This window comes from Canis aureus, chromosome 34, assembly GCF_053574225.1.
Source record: "Canis aureus isolate CA01 chromosome 34, VMU_Caureus_v.1.0, whole genome shotgun sequence".
NCBI lineage: Eukaryota > Metazoa > Chordata > Mammalia > Carnivora > Canidae > Canis > Canis aureus.
In genome coordinates this window covers 35,852,077-35,877,956 of record NC_135644.1, presented here as the reverse complement: position 1 = coordinate 35,877,956, position 25,880 = coordinate 35,852,077, and the positions used below count along the sequence as shown (strand labels likewise).

The following is a 25,880-nucleotide window of genomic DNA, read 5'->3' as shown; positions in this document are numbered from 1 at the left end:
TCTTCTAGGTCACTCACTCGTTCTTCCACCTCGTTAACCCTCGTCGTTAGGACTTCTAGTTTGGATTGCATCTCATTCAATTGGTTTTTAATTTCTGCCTGATTAGCTCTAAATTCTGCAGTCATGAAGTCTCTTGAGTCCTTTATACTTTTTTCTAGAGCCACCAGTAGCTGTATAATAGTGCTTCTGAATTGGCTTTCTGACATTGAATTGTAATCCAGATTTTGTAACTCTGTGGGAGAGAGGACTGTTTCTGATTCTTTCTTTTGAGGTGAGGTTTTCCTTCTAGTCATTTTGCTCAGTGCAGAGTGGCCAAAAGCAAGTTGTATTGGGAAAAAGAGAAAAAGAGAGGAGAGAAAGAAGGAAAGAAAAGAGAAAGAGAAAAAAAAAGGGAAGAAAAAGAAAAAAAACGAAAAAAGAAAATAAAAAAAGAAGAAAAAGAGAAAGAAAAAGAAAGGAGAAAAAAAGGGGGTGGGGGAAGGAAACAAATCAAAAAGCAAAACAAAACAAAAACAAAAACAAAAACAAAAACAAACAAACAAAAAAAGAACCACCGGGGAGTATCTTCTGATTCTGTGCACTTTAAGTCCCTTGACTTCCCCTGGAAGTTGTCCGTCTAGCTGGTCTTCTGGGGGAGGGGCCTGTTGTGCTGATTTTCAGGTGTTAGCAGTTGGGGGAGCTGCTGTGCCCCTGCCTGGTGCAGGGCTCGGTGGGGGTTGTTTACCCCGTGAGGCCGCAGGAGGAACAGCCCCAGTGGCGGGGCAGCTCTGGAAACCTGGAGTCAGCTCCGGCAGGAACTCCGTCTGCAGGGCCTGGAGGCTCCGGGGCGGGGCCGCTGATGTGCTCAGCTGGGGCAGGAGCGTCCTCGCTGTCCTGGGCCCTCCCGGCCTCTGCCTGTCCCGGGGGAGGCGGGATCCTGGGCTGTGTCCCGGCGCCCTGTGCTCCGGAGCCTGCGCTGGTGGATTCGCGCTCCCGGGCCGCGCAACCTCCTCCGCGGAGCCACCGCCCAAGTCCCTCCGAGCTGCTCCTGGAACCGCGCAGCCCCCTCCGCACGGAGCCTCTTCTTCTGCCCGAGCCCCTCCGAGCTGCTCCCGGGGCCCCGCAGCCCCCTCCGCGGAGCCGCCCCCGAGCCCCTTCAGCTGCTCCGGGTCCCGCCGGGTCCCGCCGTGCGCGCTGCAGCCCTTAGGGAGCTCGGCGCACTCTCCTGGGCGCGCAGTTGCTCTGTTACTGTCTCAGGGAACCCGAGGGCATCCCCGCCCTCCTGGGTCCTGCTCCAACTCCCCGCGAGCCCCTTTCCCCCGGGAAGGTCGGTGCAGCTCCTGCTCCTCCGGGACGGGGCTCTCCTGTCCTGGGGACACTCGCCCCGGCCTCAGCCCGGCTCCTCGCGGGGCCCCTCCCCCTCGGAGGCCTTTGTTCCTTTATTTCTTTTTCCCCCGTCTTCCTACCTTGATAGATGCGCGAACTCTTCTCACTGTAGCATTCCAGCTGGTCTCTCTTTAAATCTCAGGCCGAATTCATAGATTTTCAGGATAATTTGAAGGTTTTCTAGGTAGTTTGGTGGAGACAGGTGATTTGGAGACCCTACTCTTCCGCCATCTTGCTCCTCCCCATATCGGTTTTTCTTTTTCTTCCTTCTTTCTTTTCTGGAAAAAATAATGAGATATAGAAATTCAACTCCATAAAATAACATGAGGTAGTACTCCCAGCCAGGAAGTCCATCAATACAAATATATGATGTCTAACTACCGTTTAAAACAATGATTATAAAGATAGCATCTGGGCTAGAAAAAGAGCACAAAATAAAACTAGAGCATGCCTTACTGTAGAAATAAAAGAACTAAAATTTAGTCAGGCCAACGTTAAAAATGCTATAACTGAGATGCAGTCCCAAGTGGAAGCCTTAAAAACAACGAAAGCTATGGACCACAGAGACAGATTTAGGGAACTCAGCCACTTATTAAAACAATAACATTCATGTCATAGGAGACTCAGAAGATGAAGGGAGAGAAAAGGTTGGCCTTGCTCATCCATTAGAAAGGACAAATACCCACCATTTGCTTCAACGTGGATGTAACTGGAAGGTATTATGCTGAGTGAAGTAAGTCAATTGGAGAAGGACAAACATTGTATGTTCTCATTCACTTGGGGAATATAGATAATAGTGAAAGGGAATATAGGGGAAGGGAGAAGAAATGTGTGGGAAATATCAGAAAGGGAGACAGAACATAAAGACTCCTAACTCTGAGAAATGAACTAGGGGTGATGGAAGGGGAGGAGGGCAAGGGTGGGTGTGAATGTGTGACGGGCACTGAGGGGGGCACTTGACGGGATGAGCACTGAGTGTTATTCTGCATGTTGGCAAATTGAACACCAATAAAAAGTAAATTTATTATTGAAAGAAAGAAAAGAAAGAAAGAAAGAAAGAACGAAAGAAAGAAAGAAAGAAAGAAAGAAAGAAAGAAAGAAAGAAAGAAAGAAATAGGGGCACCTGGGTGGCTCAGTCAGTTAAGCTTCTGCCTTAAGTCAGATCATGATCCAGGTCCCAATGTAGGCTCCCTGTTCAGCAGGGAATCTGCTTCTCCCTGTCCATCTGCCCCTCTCACTCATGGTTTTTCTCTCCTCTCTCTCTCTCTCAAATAAATAAATAACATCTTTGAAAAAGAAAAAAAAACAAACCCAGAAGGACGAGAAATCTCCCATATAGAAGAATTTCAAACAATTTGTGCAGACTTTCCACCCTCAAGTTGGTGAGCATAGCTTCCCACTCTTACGTGTGGAATACACATAGTAACTTCCCTCTACAAAATATATTATGAAAAACTTAAAATAATAATGATAATATAATGATAATAATAATAATAATAATAATAATAATAGGAAGAAGAAGAAAAAAGAAGAAGAAGAAGAAGAAGAAGAAGAAGAAGAAGAAGAAGAAGAAGAAGAAGAAGAAGAAGAATCACTTAACTACGGAGAAAGATGACAAACACTACCTCAGCAAGATGATCAGATTGATACCAAGATGGATAAATCATGTTGATAGTATCTATCCTTTATATGATATAATAAAAATGGCAGTATATCTCTGTATATAATCCACAAAAACAGTTCAATCATGAGATAAACAACAGACATGTCTCAACTGAGGGAAATTTTACAAAATACTCTACTTCTCAAAGTGTTCCAGTGCAACAACAACAAGGAAAGGCTGAAAGACTGTCACAATCCAGAGGAGCCTAAGAAAACAGGAGGACAAACGGAATGTCCTATGAGGGATGGCAACTTAGCAAAAACTAAGGAAATCTGAATAAAGTATCGTCTTTGGTTAATGCGAATATTTTAATATTGATTCATTAGCTAATATTTGTACCGTACTGATGAAGATATCAATCATTGGAGAAACTGAGTGCAAGTGCATGCAAATGCTCTGTACTATCTTCTCAATTTCCCTATAAATCTTTGTTTTTTTTCCTAATAAATAAGATTTATTTTGAAAATTGACTTAAATGAATCAGGCTGCAAGTGTGAAGACATTTTAAGAATAGTTGAATTAACTTTTGCCTTATTCTTAAAGAGTTCCTTTGATGGAAACAAAGTAAGAATTTTATATCAGAAGGAAAGAAAAACACTTATGAACACGTACAATGCCTCCTCAACCTGAAAAGCAGGAACGATTAATAAATAACAAAAACCAGATAAAAATACTTCTATTATAATAAACACCATATTGCAAGTGCATTTAAAATTAGCAATGCAGGGATCCCTGGGTGGCGCAGCGGTTTGGCGCCTGCCTTTGGCCCAGGGCGCTATCCTAGAGACCCGGGATTGAATCCCACATCGGGCTCCCGGTGCATGGAGCCTGCTTCTCCCTCTGCCTATGTCTCTGCCTCTCTCTCTCTCTCTCTCTCTGTGACTATCATAAATAAAAAAAAAATAAAAAAAAATAAAAAAATAAAATTAGCAATGCATAACATTTATTTCCTTGACATTTGTCTTCCAAAGAGTTCAAAGTGTTTCAGTGTCAGTTGAAACAGGGGAAGAATCTCAGGGAAGGATCCTTCACATAATAATAGGACCATTGGTAATAATGTCTCTCAGTTATTTCCAAATCCATAAAGATGCATTTCCTGAGGAGTGACTGAGCTGTGAAGAAAGAGATGAGAAACCCTCATCCCTCTGAATTACTTGTGTCAGAATATTTTAACCATAGTACTACGGATAGTAAATTATCCTTATTAACAGGAAATACGTCTCACATTGGAATCTGAGCAATCAGTTGGGCAGAGAAAAAAGGCTTTGACTGGCTCTTCATCTTTTAAAGATAAAGGAGAGCTTTTCTATGTATAAAGTCAGTTGTCAAGATAGCCTTAGGGAATGAGTCTGCAGCATCAAATCCTGATGCACAGCCGGTATGCCCGCACCCCAGGTCTTCCTGATACCAAATCCCTGGGCCTGTCCCCCAACAGACCCTGCCAAGCTGAGGTCATTTGCAATTGCTCTCTCAGGAGCTCCGGGGAAGGGGGAAAGAGCTAGATAGGATGGGAGGGGACACAAGGAGGCCAAGAAAATGAAGGTCTTTCCTCTTTAAGTTCAGGGTTCGAACAGGTCCATCCATCCCAGGCCCCTGTGAAGAAGAGGTAAAATTTACATTACTTCAGTTACAGGAAAAAAACAAAAGTTTGCAGCTTAATGTCCTAGAAAGCCCCACAATAGAATAAGAACTGATCCCACCCCAAGGGCTGGAAGCGCCTATTAGAATGAGAACAGAGGTCAATGTCCTTGAAGGCCCCATATCAAAATGTAAACAGAACTTGAAGAATTATCCAGCCCTTCTGGAGGTCCCTGAGACAAGTCCTAAAAACTAAGCAAAAACCCACCATGAGGTCCACGTCCCTGCTCCTCTGTGTCGGGTGAACTTGGTCGCAAACTTGAGTTTGGAAATCAACCCTTGTGGGTTTGCATCAGTGTCAGCTCCATAGTGGTTTCTCAGATTCACAATCTTGGGCACAACACCCCCATGTCCCCTCCCACCTGGGCTGAACCCCTATCCCCTCCCACCCAGGCTGACACTCAGTCACCTCCCCGCCCACAACAGCTGGGCACAGGCCCTCACACAGGTGTCACGGGCACGGTGGGCACTCCCACCATGCCCGGCCTCCCAGAGAAAGGAAGGAGGTTTCGGCAGTAGACACTCCCATGGTGGCCCCAGGGCTCCCTGCCCAGCACAGCAGCTCGTGAGAAGTCGGGGTCTGTTTCCCTGACGCCTGCTCCTCCTCGGTTTTCCCACAGGAAATGAAGGAGGAGGCCCTGGTCTCCTCCAGGGACATCACGCAGGTAGACTTGGACGTCAACAGGACGTTCGGCAGCCACACCATATTTTGAGATGGCTAGGGGGTCGGGTGAGGCTGCTGGGCCAGGGGGATTCGGGGCCCTGAGGGAGGCCCGGGTCCTTCTGGGTAGGGAAAATGGGGCTTCTGAGGCCGGGGGAGCAATAGAAGCCAAAAACACACTGCTCCATGGTAGGATGCTGGGGATAACTCCCGTGCCCACACTCCCGATGCCTCGGGGATGAGGAGGCCAGAAGGATGGGGCCTTCAGGTGTTGCCATGTGAGCTGAACACCAAAGGGAAGAGGGACTGCCCCCTGAGAAGCAGGGGATGGGGTGGGGGATGTGGGGGGAGGAACCAGACCTGGTGGCCAGGCTGCATGGCCGCTGCTGGAGCAGGACAAACATCGATCCCATGAGGGTCAGACGGGTCAGAGTGACACCCACTCTTGATGCTTTATATTATTCTAAATTCTATGCATTTAATTTGAGACAATTTGCAATTTGAAAACATACATAGTATAATGATCCCCAGATAATGCTGCTGGTCCAGCCAGGGCAGGGGCAGGTGTCACTGCAAACCCCAGACTAGTCGCCTTTAACTGTAGATGTCTCCTTGTGCATCTTAGAGGAAGGAGATGCCCTGTGTCCGCAGGCCCCCCACGACATCCCGCTCATTCCCCACTCCCACACCATCTCCCTACATCATCATCCCCATTGGCATCCCACCTACACCATCCCCCTCAAACCCACACAACCCCACACAATCCCCACTCACACTATACCCCAACACCATCACCCCTACACCATCCCCCACACTCCACCACCATCATAACCTTGCCCCCACACCATCCACCACCACACCATCGGCCCTCAGCAAGGACCCGGTGCAGGTGCCCCCTGTGGGACATGCTCAGCCTCCCCGGGTTTCTCTGGATACCCTGCTCCCATCAGAAGCCTGGGTGTCCCATAGAATACCCAGGGGTTACAGGGAGGAGGGAAGACAGGGAACCCCCAACAGGGTGAGTACAGGTGAGTGGTGCAGAGGACCCACTGTGCCGGGCCTCCGCCCACTGTCCCTCATTTAGCATACACACCCTGCACAGGACACCAGCCCCTAACCCATGGGGATCTGGGCTGGCCTGGCCCTGGGCTCTGTGAGGGTTGGGGTGATTTGAGCCTCCACCCCAGGCCCAACACAAAGACTAATGGGATCCAGCCCTCATGGCCCTGGCCAGCCCTGGATTCTGGCCCTGGGCTGAGCGAGCCCTCTCACAGCTGAATGTTGACTCCTGGACCCTGGGGTAGGATGGTGGGCCCCACCCACACCCACACCAGGAGACAGACTCCTCCAGGTTCTGGGGTGCCAGGGAGCCCGAGGCCGGGTTCCAGCTGCCCTCCTGGGACCCAGCGCAGAAGCCCATGAGCTGCAGGTCCATGTCAGCTCTGCTGTCCTCAGAACCATCTCTCAGACTGAAACCTCAGGACACACGCCCCCACCCAGAGTCCACACATGCTCCCAGGTGGGGGACTCCAGCACCCGCCCCCCAACCCATGTCATTCTTGCCCTCCCCTAAAGGACAGAAAGGTCTCCCTCCCCAGGGGAAGGCGTGCACCCTCAGCTCTGAGCCCGTTTGCTGTAGAAAGTCAATAAAGTGTTGTGGTGCGAAAATGCACAGCCAGCCCGTTTCTGTGTCTCCCAGAACACTGTTCACGGGGCATGGAGAGACCCCCAGAGAGGAGGACGGGGTACCACCTAGGTCCCACCAGCCCCTGCAGGGGCGCCGCCAGCAACAGCCAGCTGACATCCCAACGTGCCTTCCACTGGACCAGATGCCGGGGTCAAGACGCAACAGACTTTACTGGGACTCAGGCTGCGCCCCGCGGGCCAGGAGGGCCTGGGACAGAATGACAGCCAGGAAGCCTCAGGTCACCAGGGTCTGTGCAAAGCGACCCGGAGGTCTGTGCTCCCTCTGTCCAGGAGGCTGTGGCTGGCTGGGTGTGGGGCTCTTCCTCCCCTCACTGCATTCCCTTGACTGTGTGCCTGGGGCAGAGAGGGCCTGCAGGGCGGTCAGCATGGCCCCAGAAGGGATGTCAGGACAGTAGGCCCTTGTGTTGTGCCCAACATTGTGAATCTGAGAAACCACTGAGGAGCCAACACCATTGCAAACTCCCAAGGCTTTCTTTACAAGCTGGAGCTTGTGTCCAGGTGCACCCGACACAGCAGAGCAGGGACTTGGACCCCGAGACTAAAAGGCATAGCAACTTTATAGGGGCCAGTGGCCCATGGGATACGCAGAAAGTTGCACTGTCATGTCAGTTCACACGCAGGTGGCCGATTGAATTACACCTTACCCTATAGTATCCACTTGAGCTGGCCTATTACTTTGGTCGAATCGGCGCACAGATTTGGCGGGCACAAAGCGGGGTTACATTGTTATGAGCTGATTTCTGACTAGGGTGTGTTGAGCAGCCTGACTAGGGTGGGGCAGTGCCTTAAGCAACAATCAGGTCATGTCAGGGTCATAGGGGAAGTGGCGGGTGTAGCACAAAATGGAATCAGTCCTGCTCTGTGTGTCCAGGGGTAGGAGATTGTTGTTAAATTTCCTGGGTCCCACACTTGCAGCTAATGCACCTGGGCCACCCGCACCAGGTGGACTCAGGCTGCACACCTTGTGGTGCTGGATAACTCACACCAGCATATGGAGGGCATCCTCCTCACCCTAGTGAGTAGGGGCTGGGTGAGCATGGGTCTCGGCCTGAAGGCCAGGCAGCACAGCGGACTGAAGAACCCCATCCCCATCCCCACCCCGACTCCCACACACAGGCAGCCCCAGGGCTCCCGCCATGGGCAACCGGCTCCTCAGGAGCTCCCCCCAGAGCGGCCCGAAGGTCTGGCTCCCTGCTAGCGAGGCATCGGGGAGAATAGAAGCACCTGGCACCTGGCGGGACCCACTGCAGGTCATGAGAATGTGGTTGAGCCGGAATTTCCAGCTCAGTTGACCCTCCAGCTGAAAGTCATTGCACCAGCGAGCACAGGGTCGGCCAGGAGACCCCAGCTAGCTGCCCAGATCCAGCACCAGAAATGATGTTGTGCCAACCATTTCGGCATTTGGGTGACCCAGCCAGAGGATCCGATAGCTGCACATGATAGCTGCATGTGATAGACACACACACACCCCAAAACCAACAAAAGTTGGAATCCACCCAATGTTGTCAAAAAGTAGCCGGATGATTCCATACACGATGCTGTGGTCCCCAAAAGGATACATGGAAGATTGTACAAACCATGACTGCAGAGGTGTCAGAGGTACGGAGATGTGCCTGGTGGGTTCCAACAAGAGGTGCAGAGGGGAAGGAAGCATCCTACGGAGGGGGGGGGCCCTCCTTGGAAAGGACACCAGGTCCCTGTGAAGGCTACAGAGGGTGAAATCTGTCCTCCTCTCTTTCAGCTTCTGGTTTTCCTCCTAAATGTCATTTTCCTCAATGAAAATAACACAAATTTATTTTATGTTTCTAAATTTCTTTTTACAGGTGTCCAATTCATATGAATTCTTTCTTCAGCAAGGGTGTCATTCAGGAAAGAAGGAGAGATAAAGATTTCCCAGACAGACAAAGTATAAAGGAGTTCATGACCACTAAACCAGTCCAGTAAGGAATTTTAAGAGGGATTCTTCTAGTGGGGGAAAAAAAGAGACCAAAAGCAACAAAGACTAGAAAGGACCAGAGAACGTCACCAGAAACACCAACTCTACCGGTAACACAAAGGCAATAAGTTCATATTTTTCAATAATCACTCTGAATGCTGATAGAAAAATTGCTCCAATCAAAAAATATAGGGTATCAGAGTAGCTTAAAAAACAGGATCCGGGATGCCTGGGTGGCTCAGGGTTTGAGCCTCTGCCTTGGACTCAGTCTGTGATCCTGGAGTCTGGGATCCAGTCCCATATTGGGCTCCTGGTGGTGAGCATGCTTTTCTCTCTGCCTAATTTTCTGCCTCTCTCTCTTTCTCACTCCCTCATAAATAAAATCGTTATTAAAAAAACAAGATCCATCTGTATGCTGCCAACAAGATGCTCACGTTAGACCTATAGACACCGGGAGATTGAAAGTCAGGGGATGGGGGGGGGGGAGGAGCAAGATGGCAGAAGAGTAGGGTCTCCAAATCACCTGTTTCCACCAAACTACCTAGAAAACCTTCAAATTATCCTGAAAATCTATCAATTCGGCCTGAGATATAAAGAGAGACCAGCTGGAATGCTACAGTGAGAAGAGTTCGCGCATCTATCAAGGTAGGAAGACGGGGAAAAAGAAATAAAGAAACAAAGGTCTCCAAGGGGGAGGGGCCCCGCGAGTAGCCGGGCTGAAGCCGGGGCGAGTGTCCCCAGGACAGGAGAGCCCCTTCCCGGAGGAGCAGAAGCTGCACCAACCTTCCCGGTCGGAAAGGGGCTCGCAGGGAGTTGGAGCAGGACCCAGGAGGGCGAGGATGCCCTCGGGTTCCCTGAGACAGTAACAGAGCAACTGCGCGCCCAGGAGAGTGTGCCGACCTCCCTAAGGGCTGCAGCGCGCACGGCGGGACCCGGCGGGACCCGGAGCAGCTTGGAGGGGCTCAGGCGGCGGCTCCGCAGAGGGGGCTGTGCGGCCCCAGGAACAGCTCGGAGGGGCTCGGGCAGAGGAAGAGGCTCCGTGTAGAGGGGGCTGCGCGGTTCCAGGAGCAGCTCGGAGGGGCTCAGGCGGCAGCTCCGTGGAGGGGGTTGCACGGCCCAGGAGCGCGAATCCAACAGCGCAGGCCCCGGAGCACAGGGCGCCGGGACACAGCCCAGGATCCCGCCTCCCCCGGGACAGGCAGAGGCCAGGAGGGCCCAGGACAGCAAGGACGCTCCTGCCCCAGCTGAGCAGATCAGCGGCCCCGCCCCGGAGCCTCCAGGCCCTGCAGACGGAGTTCCTGCCTGAGCTGAATCCAGGTTTCCAGAGCTGGCCCCGCCACTGGGGCTGTTCCTCCTGTGGCCTCACGGGATAAACAACCCCCACTGTGCCCTGCACCAGGCAGGGGCACAGCAGCTCCCCCAACTGTTAACACCTGAAAATCAGCACAGCAGGCCCCTCCCCCAGAAGACCAGCTAGACTGACTGACAACTTCCAGGGGAAGACAAGGGACTTAAAGTACACAGAATCAGAAGATACTCCCCCGTGGTTCTTTTTTGTTTTGTTTTGCTTTTTGATTTGTTTCCTTCCCCCACCCCTTTTTTTCTCCTTTCTTTTTCTTTCTCTTTTCTTTTTTTTTCGTTTTTTTTCTTCCCTTTATTTTCTCTTTCTCTTTTCTTTCCTTCTTTCTCTCCTCTCTTTTTCTCCTTTTCCCAATACAATTTGCTTTTGGCCACTCTACACTGAGCAAAATAACTAGAAGGAAAACCTCACCTCAAAAGAAAGAATCAGAAACAGTCCTCTCTCCCACAGAGTTACAAAATCTGGATTACAATTCAATGTCAGAAAGCCAATTCAGAAGCACTATTATACAGCTACTGGTGGCTCTAGAAAAAAAGTATAAAGGACTCAAGAGACTTCATGACTGCAGAATTTAGAGCTAATCAGGCAGAAATTAAAAATCAATTGAATGAGATGCAATCCAAACTAGAAGTCCTAACGACGAGGGTTAAGGAGGTGGAAGAACGAGTGAGTGACATAGAAGACAAGTTGATAGCAAAGAGGGAAACTGAGAAAAAAAGAGACAAACAATTAAAAGACCATGAAGATAGATTAAGGGAAATAAACGACAGCCTGAGAAAGAAAAACCTACGTTTAATTGGGGTAACCGAGGGCGCCGAAAGGGCCAGAGGGCCAGAATATGTATTTGAACAAATTCTAGCTGAAAACTTTCCTAACCTGGGAAGGGAAACAGGCATTCAGATCCAGGAAATAGAGAGATCCCCCCCTAAAATCAATAAAAACCATTCAACACCTCGACATTTAATAGTGAAGCTTACAAATTCCAAAGATAAAGAGAAGATCCTTAAAGCAGCAAGAGACAAGAAATCCCTGACTTTTATGGGGAGGAGTATTAGGGTAACAGCAGACCTCTCCACAGAGACCTGGCAGGCCAGAAAGGGCTGGCAGGATATATTCAGGGTCTTAAATGAGAAGAACATGCAACCAAGAACACTTTATCCAGCAAGGCTCTCATTCAAAATGGAAGGAGAGATAAAGAGCTTCCAAGACAGGCAGCAACTAAAAGAATATGTGACCTCCAAACGAGCTCTGCAAGAAATTTTAAGGGGGACTCTTAAAATTCCCCATTAAGAAGAAGTTCAGTGGAACAGTCCACAAAACAAGGACTGAATAGATATCATGAGGACACTAAATTCATATCTCTCAATAGTAACTCTGAATGTGAACTGGCTTAATGACCCCATCAAAAGGCGCAGGGTTTCAGACTGGATAAAAAAGCAGGACCCATCTATTTGCTGTCTACAAGAGACTCATTTTAGACAGAAGGACACCTACAGCCTGAAAATAAAAGGTTGGAGAACCATTTACCATTCGAATGGTCCTCAAAAGAAAACAGGGGTAGCCATCCTTATATCAGATAAACTAAAATTTACCCCAAAGACTGTAGTGAGAGATGAAGAGGGACACTATATCATACTTAAAGGATCTATTCAACAAGAGGACTTAACAATCCTCAATACATATGCCCCGAATGTGGGAGCTGCCAAATATATCAATCAATTATTAACCAAAGTGAAGAAATACTTAGATAATAATACACTTATACTTGGTGACTTCAATCTAGCTCTTTCTATACTTGATAGGTCTTCTAAGCACAACATCACCAAAGAAACGAGAGCTTTAAATGATACACTGGACCAGATGGATTTCACAGATATCTACAGAACTTTACATCCAAACTCAACTGAATACACATTCTTCTCAAGCGCACATGGAACTTTCTCCAGAATAGACCAATATTGGGTCACAAATCGGGTCTGAACCAATACCAAAAGATTGGGATCGTCCCCTGCATATTCTCAGACCATAATGCCTTGAAATTAGAACTAAATCACAACAAGAAGTTTGGAAGGACCTCAAACACGTGGAGGTTAAGGACCATCCTGCTAAAAGATAAAAGGGTCAACCAGGAAATTAAGGAAGAATTAAAAAGATTCATGGAAACTAATGAGAATGAAGATACAACCGTTCAAAATCTTTGGGATGCAGCAAAAGCAGTCCTAAGGGGGAAATACATCGCAATACAAGCATCTATTCAAAAACTGGAAAGAACTCAAATACAAAAGCTAACCTTACACATAAAGGAGCTAGAGAAAAAACAGCAAATAGCTCCTACACCCAAGAGAAGAAGGGAGTTAATAAAGATTCGAGCAGAACTCAACGAAATCGAGACCAGAAGAACTGTGGAACAGATCAACAGAACCAGGAGTTGGTTCTTTGAAAGAATTAATAAGATAGATAAACCATTAGCCAGCCTTATTAAAAAGAAGAGAGAGAAGACTCAAATTAATAAAATCATGAATGAGAAAGGAGAGATCACTACCAACACCAAGGAAATACAAACGATTTTAAAAACATATTATGAACAGCTATACGCCAATAAATTAGGCAATCTAGAAGAAATGGACGCATTCCTGGAAAGCCACAAACTACCAAAACTGGAACAGGAAGAAATAGAAAACCTGAACAGGCCAATAACCAGGGAGGAAATTGAAGCAGTCATCAAAAACCTCCCAAGACACAACAGTCCAGGGCCAGATGGCTTCCCAGGGGAATTTTATCAAACGTTTAAAGAAGAAACCATACCTATTCTCCTAAAGCTGTTTGGAAAGATAGAAAGAGATGGAGTACTTCCAAATTCGTTCTATGAGGCCAGCATCACCTTAATTCCAAAGCCAGACAAAGACCCCACCAAAAAGGAGAATTACAGACCAATATCCCTGATGAACATGGATGCAAAAATTCTCAACAAGATACTGGCCAATAGGATCCAACAGTACATTAAGAAAATTATTCACCATGACCAAGTAGGATTTATCCCTGGGACACAAGGTTGGTTCAACACCCGTAAAACAATCAATGTGATTCATCATATCAGCAAGAGAAAAACCAAGAACCATATGATCCTCTCATTGGATGCAGAGAAAGCATTTGACAAAATACAGCATCCATTCCTGATCAAAACTCTTCAGAGTGTAGGGATAGAGGGAACATTCCTCGACATCTTAAAAGCCATCTATGAAAAGCCCACAGCAAATATCATTCTCAATGGGGAAGAACTGGGAGCCTTTCCCCTAAGATCAGGAACAAGACAGGGATGTCCACTCTCACCACTGCTGTTCAACATAGTACTGGAAGTCCGAGCCTCAGCAATCAGACAACAAAAAGACATTAAAGGCATTCAAATTGGCAAAGAAGAAGTCAAACTCTCCCTCTTCGCCGATGACATGATACTCTACATAGAAAACCCAAAAGTCTCCACCCCAAGATTGCTAGAACTCATACAGCAATTCGGTAGCATGGCAGGATACAAAATCAATGCCCAGAAGTCAGTGGCATTTCTATACACTAACAATGAGACTGAAGAAAGAGAAATTAAGGAGTCAATCCCATTTACAATTGCACCCAAAAGCAAAAGATACCTAGGAATAAACCTAACCAAAGATGTAAAGGATCTATACCCTCAAAACTATAGAACACTTCTGAAAGAAATTGAGGAAGACACAAAGAGATGGAAAAATATTCCATGCTCATGGATTGGCAGAATTAATATTGTGAAAATGTCAATGTTACCCAGGGCAATATACACGTTTAATGCAATCCCTATCAAAATACCATGGACTTTCTTCAGAGAGTTAGAACAAATTATTTTAAGATTTGTGTGGAATCAGAAAAGACCCCGAATAGCCAGGGGAATTTTAAAAAAGAAAACCATATCTGGGGGCATCACAATGCCAGATTTCAGGGTGTACTACAAAGCTGTGGTCATCAAGACAGTGTGGTACTGGCACAAAAACAGACACATAGATCAGTGGAACAGAATAGAGAATCCAGAAGTGGACCCTGAACTTTATGGGCAACTAATATTCGATAAAGGAGGAAAGACTATCCATTGGAAGAAAGACAGTCTCTTCAATAAATGGTGCTGGGAAAATTGGACATCCACATGCAGAAGAATGAAACTAGACCACTCTCTTTCACCATACACAAAGATAAACTCAAAATGGATGAAAGATCTAAATGTGAGACAGGATTCCATCAAAATCCTAGAGAAGAACACAGGCAACACCCTTTTTGAACTCGGCCATAGTAACTTCTTGCAAGATACATCCACGAAGGCAAAAGAAACAAAAGCAAAAATGAACTATTGGGACTTCATCAAGATAAGAATCTTTTGTACAGCAAAGGATACAGTCAACAAAACTCAAAGACAAACTACAGAATGGGAGAAGATATTTGCAAATGACATATCAGATAAAGTACTAGTTTCCAAGATCTATAAAGAACTTATTAAACTCAACACCAAAGAAACAAACAATCCAATCATGAAATGGGCAAAAGACATGAACAGAAATCTCACAGAGGAAGACATAGACATGGCCAACAAGCATATGAGAAAATGCTCTGCATCACTTGCCATCAGGGAAATACAAATCAAAACCACAATGAGATACCACCTCACACCAGTGAGAATAGGGAAAATTAACAAGGCAGGAAACAACAAATGTTGGAGAGGATGCGGAGAAAAGGGAACCCTCATACACTGTTGGTGGGAATGTGAACTGGTGCAGCCACTCTGAAATACTGTGTGGAGGTTCCTGAAACAGTTAAAAATATACCTGCCCTACGACCCAGCAATTGCACTGTTGGGGATTTACCCCAAAGATACAAATGCAATGAAACGCCGGGACACCTGCACCCCGATGTTTCTAGCAGGAATGGCCATGATAGCCAAACTGTGGAAGGAGCCTCGGTGTCCAACGAAAGATGAATGGATAAAGAAGATGTGGTTTATGTATACAATGGAATATTACTCAGCTATTAGAAATGACAAATACCCACCATTTGCTTCAACGTGGATGGAACTGGAGGGTCTTATGCTGAGTGAAGCATCCACATGGATAGTTCTACACTCATCTGAAAGACTGAGATGATGGTAAGCCTGCATGGAAATGTGGAAAGTGTGACCATTTGGAACTATTTCTAGGTGGACTGATCAGCCACACATTATTATATGTTCTGTGGTAACACATAGATATGTGAAGTATCTATTGCTATCCACAGTGGTAGAAGCACTATTTTTTTTTTTAATTTTATTTATTTATGATAGTCACATAGAGAGAGAGAGAGAGAGGCAGAGACACAGGCAGAGGGAGAAGCAGGCTCCATGCACCGGGAGCCCGATGTGGGATTCGATCCCGGGTCTCCAGGATCGCGCCCTGGGCCAAAGGCAGGCGCCAAACCGCTGCGCCACCCAGGGATCCCAGAAGCACTATTTTTAACGTCCAGAGAAAAGACCCAAGAAGTCCTGTTCTCATCTCTCAACCTTGAAACAGGCCTTACAGAAAGAGTACATGGGAAATAATAATGTGACAGAATTTGTCCTCCTTGGCCTCACTCAGGATCCTGAGGGGCAGAAAGCATTATTTGTCATGATTTTACTCATCTACATTGTGACAATGGTGGGCAACCTACTCATTGTAGTGACTGTTTTTGGCAGCCCCTCTCTGGGCTCCCCCATGTACTTTTTCCTTGCCTATCTGTCACTTATGGATGCTGTTTATTCCACTGTCATTTCACCCAAATTGATTATAGACTTACTCTGTGACAAAAAGACAATTTCTTTCCCAGCTTGCATGGGTCAGCTCTTTCTAGAACACTTCTTTGGGGGTTCTGAGGTCTTCCTTCTGGTCATGATGGCCTATGATCGCTATGTGGCCATCTGTAGGCCACTGCATTACCTGACTGTTATGAATCGACAGGTTTGCATCCTGCTGATAGTGGTGGCCTGGATTGGAGGTCTTGTGCACTCTATGGTTCAGCTTCTCTTTGTGTACAGCCTCCCATTTTGTGGCCCCAATGTCATTGATCACTTTATCTGTGAACTGTACCCATTATTAGAACTTGCCTGCACTGACATCTACTTAATAGGCCTCACTGTGATTGCCAACGGTGGAGCAATCTGTATGGTCATCTTTATCCTTCTACTCATCTCCTATGGAGTCATTCTAAATTCTCTTAAAAGTCACAGTCCAGAAGGGAGGCGCAAAGCCCTGTCTACCTGCAGTTCCCACACCACAGTGGTTGTCCTTTTTTTTGTTCCCTGCATTTTCATGTATGTTAGACCTGTTTCTAACTTGCCCATTGATAAGTCTGTAACTCTGGTTTATACAGTTATCACTCCCATGTTATATCCTTTAATATATACCTTGAGAAATTCAGAGATGAAAAATGCTATGGAAAAATTCTGGTGTAAAAATTTAACAAAAGGTAGAATAAGAATGTGTCACCTAAACTGAATACACTTATTTTAATTCTAAAGCAAGAAAAAAGGTAAAATTCTAACAATGGATTTAGCCAATTCAATGGATTCTCTAGAGATATTTCTTTTTATTTTAAACAAAGCCATCAAAAAATAGAATAAATTATCTTTTGAAGTAAGAATCAATCTGATAGGTAAAAGGATGGATAAAAGGCACAGGTATTTTTCCAATTATAAGTAAAAATAAAATTAATTTCACTTTGTAGCCTTATTTTTCTTGGCTCATATCAAAATGGGTATTTAGAAATGAATTTTTAAGTTTAAAATGTGAAAAGCAATTACCTTTGAAAATTTACTCTCACCTAAATTAATGAGAAAACAATTTGGCTAATACTTAGAATAAGTTACTGGGGCCAAAAGAGTGGTTTCTAGATTTTAATGTTCATTATTCTATCAGTGTGGCAACCTTCTGTACCTGCATTGTGCATCCTGCCTTTAAAATTATTTCCATTCCTCAGGTCAGTGCTTATGCTTCTGCAGTTCAAGACATTTATATGGAGGATGATATAGTGTTTGGTTAGACACTATCAGTGAGCAATTTTGTTAAATGGGATGTTGGATGTTTTCACATGTTGGGATGAAACTGTGTGGGATAGTTAATGATAAAAACAGATTCTAGTTCTCGATCTGAGCACAGAAAACCATACTCATCCAAATTATAAACATATTTTTATCCTTTCCTTCATTAGTTATTAGGTACATTTTTGCAATTCTTCAAAGAAGAGATAGAACTGTTTATTTTGTTTTCATGATACTGAAGATATGGGTAAAGAAAGAGGATGAGCACAGGGTGTTATTCTAAATGTTGGCAAATTGAACACCAATAAAACCTTATTAAAAAAAAGAAATGCATTATTTTGCATAGCAATATGTTTCCCAAAAGTTGTATTCAATTTAAATACTTTGTACTTATAGACTTAGCAATGTTTTCTTTGGTCTAAACAAAATTTGTTTTTCACAGTCATGCAAAAAATACCGATAACAGGTTTTTCTGTCTGCAGTCCATCCCGGAACACTGTAAACTAGGAAGAAGGGGCAGCTGGGGTGGCTCAGTGGTTTACCACTGCCTTCAGCTCAGGGTGTGGTCCTGGAGCCCCGGATTGAGTCCCACATCCGGCTCCCTGCGTCGGTTCTCCCTCTGCCTGTGTTTTTACCTCTCTCTGTGTGTCTCTCATGAATAAATAAATAAAATCTTAAAAAAAAGAAGAAGTTCAGTGGAACAATCCACAAAAACAAGGGCTGAATAGATATCATGGTGACACTAAACTCATATCTGTTGATAGTAACTCTGAATGTGAACGGGCTTAATGACCCCATCAAAAGGCGCAGGGTTTCAGACTGGATAAAAAAGCAGGACCCATCAATTTGCTGTCTAAAAGAGACTCATTTTAGACAGAAGGACACCTACAGCCTGAAAATAAATGTTTGGAGAACCATTTACCATTCAAATGGTCCTCAAAAGAAAGCAGGGGTAGCCATCCTTATATCAGATAAACTAAAATTTACCCCGAAGACTGTAGTGAGAGATGAAGAGGGACAGTAAATCATACTTAAAGGATCTATCCAACAAGAGGACTTAACAATCCTCAATATATTGCCCCATATGTGAGAGCTGCCAAATATTAAAACAATTAATAACCAAAGTGAAGAAATACTTAGATAATAATACACTTATACTTGGTGACTTCAATCTAGTTCTTTCTACCCTCGATAGGTCTTCTAAGCACAACATATCCAATGAAACGAGAGCTTTAAATGATACACTGGACCCGATGGATTTCACAGAAATCTACAGAACTTTACATCCAAACTCAACTGAATACACATTCTTCTCAAGTGCACATGGAACTTTCTCCAGAATCGACCACATACTGGGGCACAAATCGGGTCTGAACCGATACCAAAAGATTGGGATTGTCCCCTGCATATACTCAGACCATAATGCCTTGAAAGTAGAACTAAGGTATCCCTGAGTGGCGCAGCAGTTTGGCGCCTGCCTTTGGCCCAGGGCATGAATCTGGAGACCCGGGATTGAATTCCACGTCGGGCTTCCGGTGCTAGAAGCCTACTTCTCCCTCTGCCCATGTCTCTGCCTCTCTTTCTCTCTCACTGTGTGACTATCATAAATTAAAAAAATAATAAAATAATGAAAAAAAGAAATTAGAACTAAATCACAACAAGAAGTTTGGAAGGAGCTCAAACACGTGGAGGTGAAGGATCATCCTGCTAAAAGACGAAAGGGTCAACCAGGAAATTAAGGAAGGATTAAAAAGATTCATGGAAACTAATGAGAATGAACATACAACCATTCAAAATCTTTGGGATGCAGCAAAAGCAGTCCTAAGGGGGAAATACATCACAATACGAACAGGTGCAGCCAATGCGGAAAACACTGTGGAGGGTCCTCGAGAAGTTAAAAAAAGGGGATCCCTGGGTGGTGCAGTGGTTTGGCACCTGCCTTTGGCCCATGTCGTGATCCTGGAGACCCGGGATGGAATCCCATGTCGGACTCACAGTGCATGGAGCCTACTTCTCCCTCTGCCTGTGTCTCTGCCTCTCTCTCTGTGACTATCATAAAAAAAATTTATAAAAGATGTTAAAAATAGAGCTACCCTACGATTCCAAAATTGCAGAGCTAGGTATTTACCCCGAGGATACAAAAGTCGTTTAGTAGTTTCAAAGAGGGACAAGCAGCCCAGTGTTTGTAGCAGCATTATCAACAAGAGCCAAACTGTGGATACAGCCCAGATGTCCATCAACTGATGAATGGGCAGAGACGATGTGGTAAATATACACACTGCGACATCACTGGGTCATCAGAAGGGATGAAATGTAGCCATTTACAATGACGTAGGAGAAGTGGAAAGGACTTATGCTAAATGAACTCAGTCAGTCAGAGAAAGACAGATACCAAATACCATACAATTGCATTCACATGTGAATTTTAAGAAACCAAACAAACTGGCAAAGGGGCAGAGGGGGGGATGACAGAAGCAAACAAAAAAAAAACACACTCTTAACCACAGAGAATAAACTAATAAATACCAGAGATATGTGGGGGCGGATGGGGAATCAGGGGATGGGGATAGTGGAGGGCACCTGTGACCAGTACCAGGCGTTCTATCCAAGGGTTGAATCACTATATGGTAAACCTGAAACTATATCATACTGTGTTAGAAACAGTAATTCAAGTAAAACTTTAAAATAATAATTGGTAGTATTGATGAAATATGTGTGCACTAGAGATAAAATCAGAAAGGCAACTGAAAATCCAAATAAAGAGTCTTTAGAGCCTCAAATCCCCTCCTTAGCTCAGCTCGGGAGAATCCTGCCATGTCTATTCTGACCCCAACAGAAGCCTGTATTTTGATTCTCTGGGGAGGCCACTGACTTGGTGGAGTCAGGCTATCTTTGAACCCAAAACCTAAATAGAGTGCATAAATCTAAACTGCACAAGATACTAGGAGTCCCCGTGGAGGCACATGCCAAGACCCAAACTCTAACCATACACAGACATAACCCTAACCCTACACTTAATCATAATGTTAACCTAACCCTTAAACAAGACCCATCACTAATCGAAAACCAAACACAAACCCCAAGACCAAAACACATTCACTGAACCTTCCTGCCAACCCTCACGCTAACTCTTAATCCTATTATGAACTCTTCACCCTGACCCCTAACTTAAATCTAACCCGAACACTAACCTCTAACCCTAACCTTAAAATAAGGTATTCAAATCCTATTCCTAACCTTAACCTGTACCCTAACCTTAACTCTCTAATACTAAACCTATCTAATACCCCGAACTGTACCCTAACCCGTACCCTAAAACCAACCCCTAACCCACTCCCTAACCCTATATCTTACCCTTTCTAAAACCGTACCCTGACCCTGACCTGACCCTAACCCTAACCCCTAACCAAACACTAACCCTAACCCTAGCCCTAACCCCTATCCTAATCCTAACCCTTGCCCTAACCCTAAACCTAGCACTAACTTTAACTCTAACCCCTAACTCTAACCCCTAACCCTAACTCACACCCTAACCCCTAACCCTAAATGCAAACCTAAGCCCAACACTAACTCTAACCATAACCCTAAACCCAACTCCAAAACTCGTGCCCTAATCCCTAAAGCCTAAACCCTAACCTAACTCTAAATCCTATCCCTACCCCTAACCCACATCCTAACTCCTAACCACTGACCCTTACCCTTATCCCTCACCCTAACCTCTAATCCATAACCATAAGCATAATCACTAACACCTAACATCTAACCTAAGGCTAACCACCAACTGCCTCCTCTCCCCTGACCCTACCATTCATTCTACCCATTCACTTACCCTGTGGTTCAGAGGAGTCCGTTCTGATATGGACGTGGCCCCCAACGGCGCCTCCAGAGTCCTCCAGGGGGTCCTGAGGAAGCCAGGCTCCTGTGAGTGCGGACATGGCCCCACGTGTTCCTGTGTCATAGTCAGTGGGTCCAGAGGACACCGCGTCTCCTGTCACTGTGGACTATGCCTCACATCCTCTGGAAGCCTCACAGCAAGTCCTCTGGAGGCCGAGGGCTCCTGTCAGTCTGGACATGACCTCACATCCCCCAGAAAACTCACTGTGGGTCCTGATGAAGCTGTGGGCTCCTGTCAGCATAGACCCAGCCCCATATTTCCCGAAGCCAAAGTGCATGTCCTGAGGAGGACGGGGGTCCTGTCAGTGTTGACGTGGTCCCACATTTTCCTCAAGCCTCACCATAAGACCTGAGGAGGCTGGGGGCTCCTGTCAGCATTGACAGGGCTCCAAATCTTCCCAAAACTTCACAGTGTGTCCTGAGGAGGCCGGAGGTTCCTGTCAGTGTGCATACGGCACCCACATATTTCTTAAGCCTCACCAGAGGCCCTGACAAGGCTGGGGTCTTCTGTCCGCATGGACGCATACCCATATTTCCCAAAGACTAGACCAGGGGTCCTGAGGAAGTCAGCGTCCTTTTGTGTGGACATGACCACACGTACTACCAAAATGTCACTGAGGGTACTGAGGACGCCATGGCTCCTGTCACTCTGAATGCGGCCCCCAGCTTCCAGAAGCCTCAACTTATATCCTGAGGGGCCTGGGAGTTTCTGCCAGAGAGGACGCGGTGCCACATCTTCCTGAACCCTTCCCGTGGGTCCTGAGGTGGCCCAGGGGCTCCTGTCAGCGTGGATGCGGGCCCACAATATCCTGAAGCCTCCCCGCGGGTCCTGAGGTAGCTCAGGGTTTCCTATCAGGGTGTATGCGGGCCAACATCTTCCTGAAGCCTCACCAAGGGTCCTGAGAGGACCGATGCTCCTGTCAGCGTGAACACGGCCCAATATCCCCCTTTAGACTCCCTGCGCGTCCTGAGGAGGCTGTGGCTCATCAGGGTGGATGCGTCCCCATGTCTTCATCAGGCTTCCCCAGCACAGGCTGGCTCCTTTTAGTGCAGGCAGACGAGGCCTACTGCACATGTGTGCACCCTGGGTGAGGCCTGGGCTTGGGCGCCCCCTTTGTGATGCTAGGCGCTGCAGGAGGCTGAGCAGGAGGCGGCTTGCTGGTGCAGGGGGCCGTACCTGCCTCCTTCCAGGCTCCAGCTGTGGCCTGTTAGCATTGGAAATGTCTCACTGAAAAGGAGCCCAACACCCGGCTTCCCCAGAAATACTTAAGGACAAGGAATTGGAGCCCACAGACTGCAAAATGAAATGTGGACCAGACTTTAGCAAGTCCTGCAAAATTCACTCAACTCCCTTCCACTGTGGGCGGGACTGCGGGCTGGTGCAGCCGCCCTGGAAACTGTGTGGAGGCTCCTCAGGAAGTTACAAATACAGACACCCTGCGACCAGCAGGTGCAGGGCATGGAGCTGACTCCGAAGATACAGATACAGTGAGACTCGGGGCACCTGCACCCCAATGTCCACAACAGCCAGGTCCACAGTAGCCACACTGTGTGAGGTATCTCGGTGCCCTCAGGCAGATGATGAATAAAGAGGATGGGAGATAGATGATGGTCATAGAGAGAGGAATGGTGCTCAGGTATCAAAGAGAAGGATATCCTGCCATTTGCAATGACGTGGATAGAACTAGAGAAATCATGTTAAGTGAAATAAGTCAGTCGGGAAAGAGAATGACTGTGGGGTGTCATTCATAGGTGGAATTAAAGAAGCAAAGCAGATGAACATCTGTGAAGGGAAGGAAAAACAAAGAAGATGAAAACAGACGCAGGAAATACAGACTCTTAATTATAGGAAACTAACTGAGGGTCGCTGGAGGGTAGGGGACGGGTGAGGGGATCACAGGGGACCGGCATGAAGGAGGGCACGTGATGTCACGTGCACTGCTGTTATCTCCAACTGGTGAATCCCTGAATTCTTCCTCTGAAAGTATAATACACTATCTGTTAATTAATTGGGCTTAAATTAAATTAAGTTAAAAAAATCAGTTGTATCAGAGCACAATTCCTTCTAGAATCTCTGTTCTGCTCCTTCAGCTTATGCCGGGACCACCCCCCTTGAGTCTGGTTTGTTTAAGTAGGCTCCACGCCTCATCCATGGCCCAGCCCACGGCTAGAACTCACGACCCCGAGATCAGGACGGGAGGTGAGGTCAGGTGTCGAATGCTTAACTGACAGCCAGCCGGGGGTGCGAGAACAACACTGCTATATCCTGTGTCTCTGTGACATCGTTTGAAATAGGAAAGTGCCATGTCCCTCTCTGGCCTGCTCCTCCAATACTGATTTGCTGTGCGGGGTCCTTTTGGGGGGCGGATGGATGTTATGGGTTTTTTTTTCCTATTTCTAAGATCTGCGACCATGATTTTGATTGGAATGACATTGAAACTGAGGGTGGCTTCAGGAACTGCGGACATTTTCACAAGATGAGGCTCCCACCCCACAAGCCCAGGACGGCCTCCCAGAGCCTGGTATGGCTCAGTGCACAAGTCTTGTGCTCCTTTGTTTCTGTCTCATTATTTATTCTCTGTGATGCTCCTGAGAAGGGAGTCACGCCCTTCATTTCCTTCCTGAGTGCTCATTGTCGGGATACAGCAAGGCTATTCTGCTCTGTAGGGTCAGTTTGTGTCCCCTGACTTTTCTGAACTCACTCCTTAGTTCTAACAAGCTTGATAGAGGCTCTCGACTTTCCTGTTTCTAGTACCACGTCTTCAGCATACAGGGACAGTGTGAGTTCCCCTTCCAGTTGTGGAATCTTTGCTGTTTACAGCTTAATGTCCTAGAAAGCCCGACAATAGAATAAAAACTGAGTCCAGGCAAAGGGCAGGAAGCCCCTATTAGAATGAGAACAGAGCTCAATGCCCTAGAATGCCCCTATCAAAATGTAAAGAGAACTTGAGGAATTGCTCCAGCCCTCCTGGAGGTCCCGAGACCAGCACTTAAAACTAAGCTAAAACCCACCTCGGGGTCCAAGTCCCTGTTCCGCTATGTCGGGTGCACTTGGACACAAGCTCGAGCTTGTAAATAAACCCTCGTGTGTTTACATTGGTGTTGGCTCCTCGGTGGTTTCTCGGATTCGCAATCTTGGGCAAAACTGTCTGAGAAAAAAAACAAAACCAAAAGAAGCTCGGACGCAGGCAGAGTAAAAGCAAGGTTCTGAGAGAATCAGTGGAGACCCGGGGTGTTGGCAGGTCTTTTGTGTAAGCCCTTGCAGACGGGGGTGGGGGGGCGGGGGTGGGGGGGTGGGGGTTGGGGGGTTGCTCAGCCCCAGAGCCAGAGGACTCAGCGTCCCCACCCACATCCCGCCCATCAGGAGAGTCTCAGGGAGCAGCACAGCGCCGCCCACTGGAGGCCAGAGGCGCTGACGCCCACCCAGCCTCTGACCCCACAGTTGCATCTCCCAGGCAGATGTGCACCTAAGAATCAGCGCCATGGCCCATCCCAAGACCCTGCACAGACACTCACTGCCACCAAGTTGTCGGACCACAGAGGCTGCAGAGCTTCAGCTCTGCCTGGAAAGTAGGGTCTAGCTTCCTTTGTTCTTTGTGCTTTATTTTCATTTATTTTCTTTGATTCTTTTTTATTAATTGCCTTATTTTAATTTTTATGTATGTACCTTATATATTTATTATTTTTACTATCATGGTACTTTAATTGTGTTTCTTATTTTGGAATTTAGAATCTTTAACAAGCAGGCCAAAGTAATCTGGTGTTTTTTATTTTGGGAGGGTAGTTGTTATTGTTTTTCTTGGTTTTCCTTTTTCTTCCTTCTTTCTTTTCTGGAAAATATAATGATATGGAGAAATTCAACTCCATAAAATAACATGAGGTAGTACTCACAGCCAGGAAGTTCATCAATACACATATATGATGTCTAACTACAGTTTAAAACAATGATTATAAAGGTAGCAGCTGGGCTGGAAAAAGAGCACAGAAGAAAACTAGAGAATTCCTACTGTAGAAATAAAAGAACTAAAATCTAGTCAGGCCAATGTTAAAAATGCTATAACTGAGATGCAGTCCCAAGTGGAAGCCTTCAAAACAAGAAAGGTTATGGACCACAGAGGCAGACATAGGGAACTCAGCCACTTATTAAAACAATAACATTCATATCATAGGAGACTCAGATGATGAAGAGAGAGAAAAGGTGGGCCTTGCTCAGCCATTAGAAAAGACAAATGGCCACCATTTGATTCAATGTGGATGGAACAGGAAGGTATCATGCTGAGTGAAGTAAGTCAATCAGAGAAGGACAAACATTGTATGTTCTCATTCACTTGGGGAATATAAATAAGAATGAAAGGGAATATAAGGGAAGGGAGAAGAAATGTGTGGAAAATATCAGAAATGGAGACAGAACATAAAGACTCCTAACTCTGAGAAATGAACTAGGGGTGATGGAAGGGGAGGACGATGGGGGTGGGGGTGAATGGGTGACGTGTATTGACGGGGGCACTTGACGGGATGAGCACTGGGTGTTATTCTGTATGTGGGCAAATTGAACACCAATAAAAAGTAAATTTATTATTAGAAAGAAAGAAAGCA

General features: G+C 46.3%; 1 protein-coding gene across 1 annotated transcript; it reads left to right on the top strand.

Annotated features, from left to right (window-relative positions):
- The first annotated feature begins 15,903 nt into the window (after positions 1-15,903).
- On the top strand, positions 15,904-16,848 carry LOC144304715 (olfactory receptor 4A5-like). The gene has a single exon (XM_077883261.1). It carries the CDS (start codon positions 15,904-15,906, stop codon positions 16,846-16,848), a length of 945 nt encoding a protein of 314 aa, XP_077739387.1.
- The last annotated feature ends 9,032 nt before the right edge of the window (positions 16,849-25,880 follow it).